Source organism: Piliocolobus tephrosceles, chromosome 3 (genome assembly GCF_002776525.5).
Source record: "Piliocolobus tephrosceles isolate RC106 chromosome 3, ASM277652v3, whole genome shotgun sequence".
Classification (NCBI taxonomy): domain Eukaryota; kingdom Metazoa; phylum Chordata; class Mammalia; order Primates; family Cercopithecidae; genus Piliocolobus; species Piliocolobus tephrosceles.
The window spans coordinates 85,503,436-85,513,487 of NC_045436.1; the positions used below are offsets into that span (position 1 = coordinate 85,503,436).

Here is a 10,052-nt window from a genome sequence, read left to right on the forward strand (position 1 = left end):
AGATATTCTTCTTAGTACAGTTAGCATGCACAGACTTCTGCATACAGAATACTTAAACAGTTCATTGTATTGAAACACTTGCTTAAAAATGGCCCTAGCACTTGCCGCAATCCTGCTGTGTAGGAGTTAGCAGGTTGTGTCTGCTCCCTCTAGACTATTCTATACATCAAGAACTAAAAAAGAAGAGCAATCCCAGCATGTGGCTGGATGCGCATCAAAGCCAAGTTTGCTATGAATTATTTTCCTTCCTGTTCCTTTCATTCAGGTCATGAAGCACACATACTGCTACAGGAAAGGGCAAAAGGCAATGTCAAGTGCTGTGTAATTGTTGGGCTCTTTAGTGGCAAAGGCCAGCAATGTTGCAGCCAAAAGGGCATTTAAGAGCACAAGATGTGGGTTTTTAAATGGCATTCAAAAATCCCTAACTTATGGCAATCAAAAATTGTCTGTTTTTAGTGTTTTTTTAAATCTACCTTTTTGAAAATGCAAAGTGAAAGATATTTGTAATTTCTAAAATGTTTACTTTGAATTATAACCTCATGCAAACATCAGACAGTATTAAAGTGACAGGAATCATAGAACTTCCCACTAAAAGCAAGAAAAAAATGCCTATTCTAAACACAGCTATCTTCAGAAATGCAGTGTTTTGTTATCTTTATGCTTTCACTCTTTTCTGTATATGTTCCCTGTCAGACTAGCTATTCTCACCTTGGATTTCAAGGTTCCTATTAATCACAAAATATTATAAATTATTTTCTCTTTTCTTTGTATTTTAAAAATTATTGAAGAAACACTGCAAAAAAAGGAAAATAAAAATGAGGACAGTAAAGACAATCAGCAGTCACATTCCAAAGCTAACTATTGTAGCACTGCAGTGAGTCCCTCACTTCACCATACTTTTTTCTTTACACACATACATTGACTAAAATAGGAACACTATATACTTCCTGTATGTCGACTTGCTACCTCATTCATCATCAATACCTTGTTTCAAAAAAAGCTGAGCTAATTTACATTCCCACTACTCTTACATGAATTGTTCATTTATCCACTACTTGCCAACACTAGATACAAATAATATTGATATCTTTATAATTTGTAATGTTATGGCCCAAATAGTATCCTGTTATTTTAATTTGCATTTTTCCTATGTACTTAACTATTTGTGTTTCATTTCCAATGAATGATGTTTTTACATGATTATTCACTTTTACTGAGATGTTCATCTTTTTCTAATACATTTATAATGTCTCTTAATTAGTGCATATAAACCTTTGTCTTATGTATTATATATAATTTTTCCAGTTTTTCATCCGACTTTTAATATAGTTTATGGCTGTTTTGGTCTCTGTTTTTAATGTATAAAATTTTACAGAGCTAAATTTTTAAATAGACATCGCTTTTTTTCTACTGTGTCTTTCAGATTTTGTGTCTTCCTTAGAAATTCCAATGTTAGTTTATAAAGGATGATCCTATGATTTCTTCAAATTCCTACATGGTTTAATTTTTAGATTAAATATTTGATCTATCTTGAAATTATTTTAGTGTAAAGAATGAGGCCAAAATCCATTTTTCTTATTTTATTTATGGCTAACTAATTCTCATAACATCTGATATTGAATAATTCATTTTTTCCCACTAAACAGGATTGTCAAATTTACCATGTACTCAATTTCTATACATATTTGTATCTATTTCTTGATTTTCTATTTTGTGCTACTCATTTGTCCATATATGTATCAATACCAAGCTGCTTTTATTTTTGTAGTTTTATAATATAGTTTAATATTCAGTATCATTAGTCTCAGCTCAGTAGTTTTCTTTTACAATTTTTTGAGTATTCTTGCATATTCCCTTTTGATAAAAAACTTTTTATGAAAAAATGATATATAGCCATGTTTCAATAGCCAAATCATTCTGCAAGATTTGTCAAGAAAAATAGTAATTCCCTCTTCTCCTACCAGCCCCTAAATTCTCATTAGAATACATTATTTTCACATCTTCAGCTGACTCTTCTGGTATTTATCTTTATTACCCTAAAAACATGCTTGGTTGTTTTCTTTTTAGATATTATCTATTAACTTACTCCTGTGGAAGACAAGAATTTATTTCTCTTTCCTATCCCTATCTCCTCTACACAACAAGCACACACACAAATGCTTTTTCCATTTCTCCATTCCCCCTAAGTGGTTACACTGCAATTTTGTTAGAGCAATAATCAATGTCTGAATTATTGTATCTAAGTAAACTTCTTTTCAGAGCTAAATCTCGAAGTGATTACTTATTTTTCTGTGAGTTAACAATTGCTGATTATCGTTTTCATTGTGCCCTCCTCCCCCTCCACTTCATCTACTTTCTCTGCTTCTTCTTGTTCTTCATTTAAACTCACAGCCAGTTAACTAAGTCATCTTTCAAGACAACCAGATGCATTATGTATGCTATCAATTTCGTCTCCCCAAAAGAGCCCCTTCCAGAGTCTTCAGTCCAGTTGAACTTGGACTGGTGACACTGGGTGCAGCCATCTTGTAGGAATTCCTCTCTCATCATCCTGGAGATTCTCTTTGCCTCTTTCCTGTGTTGGTTCTTCCTCATTTTGGTGGAGTACATCCTTCAATAGTGTCTTCTATTTCTCACAGAATGCATGGGAAGTAAAATGTTGAGAACTTTGTATCTGAAATACTTTTCTTTTACTCTCACACTTGGTTTGTAGTTTTATTTGGTATCGAATTCTAAATTGGAAACCATTCCCTTCAGAATTTAGAGGTAATTCTTTATCATTTTCTGGCTTTCAGAGTTGCTATTAGAAATCTGAAACATTCTGATTCCTAACCATGCATTTATGCCTATGTGCTTATTTCTTTCTCTGAAGGATTATAGAGTCTTCTCTTTCTCCTTAGTACTCTGAAGTTCATGAATTCCAAGGTGTGACTCCATTTCTTGCATTGTGCTGGACACTTAGTGAGTTCTTTTAACCTGCAAATTCCTGTCTTTTTCTTGAATTATTTCACTCACTATTTACTCCTCATATTTGCTTTGTTTTACCTTCCTGTGATTCTTATTAGTAGATGATGAGCTTCCTAGACCAGTCCTCTAATTTTCTCATTTTTTTTTCTATTTTCTATTCTTTCATGTATTTGTTCTTCTCTTTGGAAAGTTTCAAAACATTATCTCCAACACTTGTAAGAATTAGACACTTTCTTAAGCAGATTTTCAATGGACCCTCCTTATTTTGGTATCTGACCCCTCATTCCCCATTTCCATGGGTAACCAGTGCCTCTAATTGATTAACATTTGCAAAATGATTAAACATTGCCTTACCATTTCACTGGTTCTCTCTGGTCTGTTACATCAATTACTATTCATTTATCTCCTTTATGTCTTCTAATTTAATTATAATTATTATGTATTTATTTTCACTGTTATCTTTTATTTATGATAAAAGCTGTTTGTTTATTTGTGTAACAATATATAGTTTCCTTTAAAATTGACTTAGGTGTTTTAGAAGGAGAATAAATTGAAAAAAACTCAGTAACAGCATAGATGCTTGTGGCTACTGTAAAATAAATATTAAATTTAGGATGCTTGTTATCATGAAATAAAGGAAATTGAAAGTAATATAGTTAATAATTACATATTATTCTTTTTCTACTTATTTTCTCCTTCCCATTAAGAAATATAGATGTGATGCACATTTAATATCTAATTTTTTTTGTTTTCCAGCATAGTGTTTACACTATTTAAATGTCATTTTAATTTTCATTGTACTTTTTTCTTGTATTTGATGTGAAACTCTGCAGCAAAACTGGATGCTGCTAAAACAAAGCCAGCTGTGTTTACTTGACTTTGTAAAGACCCAAAAATAATTTGTAATGAGATTAGTGTAGCTACTTTGGCACTAAATACTTGCCAAAATATTCATAATAAGACAGAGGAAGATGAAATAGAATTACCAATTAATAAGTAGTTTAGTTTTTGGCCAAATGTGTATAGGCAATTGTTACACATTTGTTTACTTACTGTGGGGAGTCATGGGATAATTGACTTCCTGGCTGAGGATGGGTTATATCACATATAGGACTCATCTGCCTCACATGGTTATCAGAACTTAATCTTACTGTGGGAGATTAGATGGGGTGAATTTTGTGGCATTGAAAGCATGTAGTATTATTATCTTATAACACTCCCTCTATCTTTCCTACCATATTGCTTCTCTGTGCGATGCAGATATCTGAATATCATTGCTCATCACTTGGGCAACTGTGTCAAGTATATCTCCAGACACAAAAGTGTCTGGGAGATTTCTCATTTTTGAGAATGCCTTTTTTAGAATTTGTATTTATGACATTTTAGGAGGAACAATCATTTATAATTAATATTATTGTCATTTGAAATATAAAAGGGAGAGATAGAACTTTGATCCCAAAGAGTGATGAAAAAAGTAATGATACAATCTAGACAAAACTAAAGAGCCTAAGTTGGTTTTTTGATAGATCTGGATAAGAAAGAAATGAGGGCAGTTCTTAACATTTAAAGTTAAAGTTCTTAACATTTTACTTCCCATGCATTCTGTGAGGCATAGAAGAAACTACTGAAGGATGTACTCCACCGAAATGAGGAAGAACCAACAAAAGAAAGAAACAAAGATAATCTCTAGGATGGTGGGAGGGGAATTCCTGCAAGATGGCTGCACATCTGGGTTTTTGTTTTTTATAATTAAAATAAAAGCACATATATAACAAAAGACCACACTAATAAACTATTTTATTAAAGTTGAATTTATATTGATTTAAATGTTTGATTATATTTATATTTTGATATAAAGTCTTTTAGTGATTTAAAAAAATTAAATAAGCTAACATTTAAAAAAACTCAGAAGAAATTCTGATTATATTCATATAGATAATATGATTTCCTCTAATCAAGTTAATACCTTTCATATCCTTGACTTGTTTCTTATTTAAGGGAATTATTTCTACTTAAGTGACTAAACTGTTGTATTATTGAAGAATCTCTGCTTATGATATATAAGAAAATGTGCTTTATATTTAAAGGTTTTGCTACTGATACACCATCAGTTAGAAAATACCTTTCGGGTTTTTTGTTTTTTTAGTTATTTTTTCAGTATAAATAGTGAAAACAGTTTTCACTATTTATAACAGATTTATTTTAAAAATCTACTTCACTCAGTCCTCTTGGAAACCAATAATCAATCTCTCCTTCCCTCCCTCTTTCCGAGTCTCTCTTTTTCCCTCTTTCTGCCTCCTTCCCCTTCTGTTGCCTTCTCTCCTTACCTTCCTTTTTTTCTTCCTTAATAGATTTGGTGCAAATAGGTATGAAGTAGAAGATACAGCCTATTAAAGCGACTCTTTACTCCCTTGCAGATCTTTAATATTTATTCTGGTTTTCTTTTTTAAAAAATGTTGCCTTTGGGTTTGCTTTAGCCTTTGTCTCTCTTATGCTATCATCATTTTCTCTGTATGTGAACAAAATTCCTCAGTCATTTATTCACATTTTTGGAAAAAATGTTCAGTATAAAATAAAAGCACATTACAGAAAATCTAAGAACTCTGTCATTTCTCAGTCTACAAATATGCATTGAGAGAATACTGTATGCCATGCGGGAGGTATAGTGGTGACAGGGAAACTGATCATAAACTGACAAACAGGGAAACAAAATGATTCCAGATAGTGATTGGTGATATGATAAAATCAAATGGAGAGATGTGATAGTGACTAGGTTATGTTTGTGAATGTATGTGCATGTGTATTTCTGCACATGTGTGCATTACATGTGATAATACATTATTTTGTTTCTCATTTATCAAATGAAATTAATTAGATGGTCTCTAAGATGCCTTCCTACTTTTTTTTTTTTTTTTTTTGCGACAGGCTGTCACTCTATTGCCCAGGCTAGAGTGCAGTGGCTCACTGCAACCTTGACTTCCTCAGCTTAAACAATCTGCCTACCTCAGCCTCCTACGTATGTGAGACTACAGGTGCATGCCACTGTGCCTGGCTGACTTTTGTATTTTTTTCTAGAGATGGGGTTTTGCCATGTTGCCCAGGCTGGTCTTGAACTCCTGGGCTCGAGTAATCTGCCTTCCTTGGCCTCCCAAAGTGCTGGGATTACAGGCATGAGCCACTGTGCCTGGCCCCCGACCCTTTCTAATGATGCAACTTTTCTAATTTTGTTCAACATTTTTACAGCTGTTTTACTGTTGTAATAATATGGTCAGTCATTTATCCATAGTAATACTTTAAAAAATTATTGAAGTATAAAACATCCACCTATTGGGATTTGAAAACAGTGTCTGTATTTCCTATGTACAGTGTATCTTTACTTGTCTCTGCATAAAGAAGCTTTCAGAAATCACTGCCTTCTGTCTGAATGATCAATGAGAGTGGGTCAGACAATGGCATGACCATGCTTATAGCTTCTTCCCCTCCTGTGAACTGCCTAACCGGTTGGAATGGCTCCAACCTCATCTCAGAAGTTGCTAAAGGAAAAGTCAGGCATGAGTCTCACTTTTGTATAGTCATTTGAAGATCTGTTGACTAAGAATTCCACATGGAATGTCATTGTGTGATAACAATGATTAGTGACAGGGATAGTAATAATAATAACTAGAGAATTATCACATTCATCAGAAGTCCCTTTTGGGGACTGTGCTAGAACCTCCAAAACATTGTAAATGCAACTTCTCAATTTGGTGGAAGAGAGAGGCCAAGACTTCCTTTTGACTATACCTTGCAAGTCTCTGTTTAGATTTTTAAATGGTTATTCTCCTCAATAATAATCACAAAAATGCCATCAGGAAAATGCATTTTTTCTGTGTTGTCATGGTAAAATACATTCTGAAATTGTTTCCCATTATATTATAAAGCCATTATAAAAAACCTTGTAAACTGTACATGATGTTAGGATGAAAATCATGCTTTCAGACCATTTGGTGGAAAGATATACTTGTTTCTTTTAGGTTTTTGTTTCATAGTAGGGTCTTTCAGACTTGCTTCTTTCTGTCATCTTTTGCTCTTGCTTTTATTTAGAAATTTTAGATATACAAATGGAAAAAGAAGAGAAAAAGTTTTAGAAGTAATCATAAAAACACACAAAAATAAAAATGAGTTAATAAAACATATGTTTGTGAAACGATATCATTTATCTCTATTGTAGAGGCAAACCAAACTTATTGGACATGGGCTCTTTGATGATCAAACCAATTCAACGTGTGATGAAATACCCCCTATTGCTGTGCGAACTTCGGAATTCCACCCCTCCCTCTCACCCAGATTACAGAGCACTGGATGATGCGTTTGCTGCTGTGAAGGACATTAATGTTAACATCAATGAACTTAAAAGAAGGAAAGATTTAGGTAGGAAGAGACATGATGAATTGCTTGTTTTCCATTATTGGAGTGTTCACTTTATGTTTCTGAGAATCAGAATGTTTAAGTAGTTATAGTAGCTGCAGTGAACTGATCATTTGAAATCTAGAATTAGAAGCTGGGGAGAAGAGTGTGGTTTTGCCTTGCCAGCTGGGTTAAGGAGAAGATTAAGAGGCACAAAAAATGAAATTAAAAAATAAATCAAGCAGGCATATACTCAACTTCATTGGACCACTGCAATCCTGGTCACATATTGTGGGATGCAGGTACGCATTGCATATAGTCCTCCTGTCACTGGAGATAGGTGTGGTAAGAAGGAGAAATGACCACATTGCAGTAGCAGTGGGAAGCGAATCCTGAAAGTATCCAGGAAAGGGGTAGATCCAGGTGACGGGGACCATCTAGTATGTTGGATTAATCTGGTTCTAGCACACAGAGAATGGAGCTTTGGGGGTAATAATTTCTCTACTGATGTGAGCAAGTATACTTCTTTCTAGAATTAACAAATTATTGTTAAATATTTGTAAACTAAAATTTAAAATTAGTGTTTAATGTAAAATTTCAAAGCAGGAGGGATAATTACATGGTTCCTATACATCCCAGATAATGGTTCCTGTAATCTCAGGGATAATTACATGGTTCCTATACATCCCAGATAATGATTCCTATAATCTCAGGGATAATTACATGGTTCCTATACATCCCAGAGGTAGTAATGCATTGAGCTAGGCTGTGGGTCCTCCCTCAGTGTGATTTCTGATCATATAAGTTCTTAGTTGGCATTGTACTCCTAATATTAAATCTCAGTTTGACATTAAAGCCATAGCAGTACTTTAGAGCTAAATGGTCCAATCACTTTATTTATTTTTGTTTTATTTTCTGATATTTATTTCAAAAGTCGTATATTTGTATTAGTAAATTAAAAAGAAAGGTGCAGAGTAAAAAGTAAATGCTATGGAGGAAGAAAACTCCATGAACAAAATGAAGAGATAGTACACAAAGGATCACCGTCCAGACTATATAATCATTGACATGAAATCAATACAAAAACATTTTAATACAAAAAGTTCATCAGAAAAAGAAGCAATTCACAGTTTTAAAATTCTAAGCTTCATTTATACTCAGGGAAATGTAATCATTGAAATCACACTAACATACCATTTCCAGTCCAAGGGACTGGCAGGAAAAAGTAATGAATACATTAAATGTTTAATCTTGGTGTACAGGTGAGAATGTACTTGGAATCACTAGTTTAGAGAACAACTTGAAAATACCTAGTAAAGTTGAAGGTGCACACACCAGAGACTCAGAAAATGAATTTCTAGGTATTTGCCCAAGAGAGACTCTTGCCCATGTGCTCAAAGAGAGATGTACTGGTAACTAGCATTGTTCATAAATGCAAATAAAAAAGACATGTTAATCCAGATAGTGGATAGATAAATGGCATATTATACACTACAATACCACAAGAAGATAAAAATTAACTAAATAAAAAAGTATATGTATCAATGGGTTAACTCAAAAACACAATCCGGAGGGGTTTTCTTAAAGTAAATTTGTAAGTGGTAGAATAATATGTGCAGTATGATACTATTTTATAAAGTTTTAAAACATCCAAAATGTATTGTATGATTCCAAACATACACAGTAAAGGCACACAAATAGATACAGATACAATAAGCCCAGTTATTTAGGATAACAACTCCCTTTTGGGATCATACATGGAGATCAGGGGTGCCCCAACTGTTAGGTGAGTTATTTTAAAAATAAAAAGACTGGAAACAAAGGAAAATGTTAAGACTTGACAAGGATTTGAATAATAGTTGTTATATTATTCTTTATATTTTTCTGTTTGCTTAAACTATTTCAAAGTTATGAAGAGTAAAATTCTTCCCTTCCAACAATGATTCCAGTTTGCATAGCTGACATTTTATTGTTTTCTTCAGACGAACTGTGTCTTCTTTTCCCTTTTCTTCTCTCTTTCTCTCTCTCTTTCCCTCCCTCTCTCCCTTTGCCTTCTTTCCATACTTCTTGCAACATAAATGGTACTACAGTTCGCTTTTTTAAAAACTTAATCATATATCATGAACATTCTTTCAATTAATATTGCCTTCTTTTTAATGTTTCCATAGCATTTTGTTTATGAGTATATCATTATTTATTAAACTATTTCTCTAGGGATAAATATTTAGATGTTCCTTATACCTTGCTGTTAGAAAAAATACTCTAGCAAATAAAACTTTGTATACTTGATTATGGAAAGCAGATTTCTCTGCATGAACTTCCTGGTAATAGACTATGAATATTTTCCTTTTTGTTAGTTTCTGCCAAATTGTTTTCTACAAAAATATGTCGGTTTAATCCTCATCAGCAGTCTGTAAGATTGTGCATCTCCCTACACCTTTACCAACACTGAATGTTAGAGACATTTAATGTTTTCAACAATGTGAAAGGTGAAAATGATTGCAAAGATAAATAAGTGAAGCTCAGAGAGGTTATTCAGCTTGCCCCAAATCTCTCAGCCAGTAAAGAGCCGCTCTAGGATCTGAGTTCTCCTTATATTGGGTACAATTGTCTTTCTTTTCTTTTCTTTTCTTTTCTTTCCATTCTTTTCCTTTCCTTTTCTTTTCTTTTCTTTTCTTTTCTTTTCTTTTCTTTTCTTTTCT

At 33.2% G+C, this 10,052-nt stretch overlaps 1 protein-coding gene across 1 annotated transcript in view; it reads left to right on the plus strand.

Annotated features, from left to right (window-relative positions):
- Positions 1 to 10,052, plus strand: part of ARHGEF38 (Rho guanine nucleotide exchange factor 38) — a 130,565-nt gene that overhangs the window by 89,514 nt on the left and 30,999 nt on the right. The window contains exon 6 of the mRNA XM_026455022.2: positions 7,175 to 7,374. Within this exon, the coding sequence (XP_026310807.1) occupies positions 7,175 to 7,374 (200 nt within the window). The remainder of the gene's footprint in view (positions 1 to 7,174; positions 7,375 to 10,052) is intronic.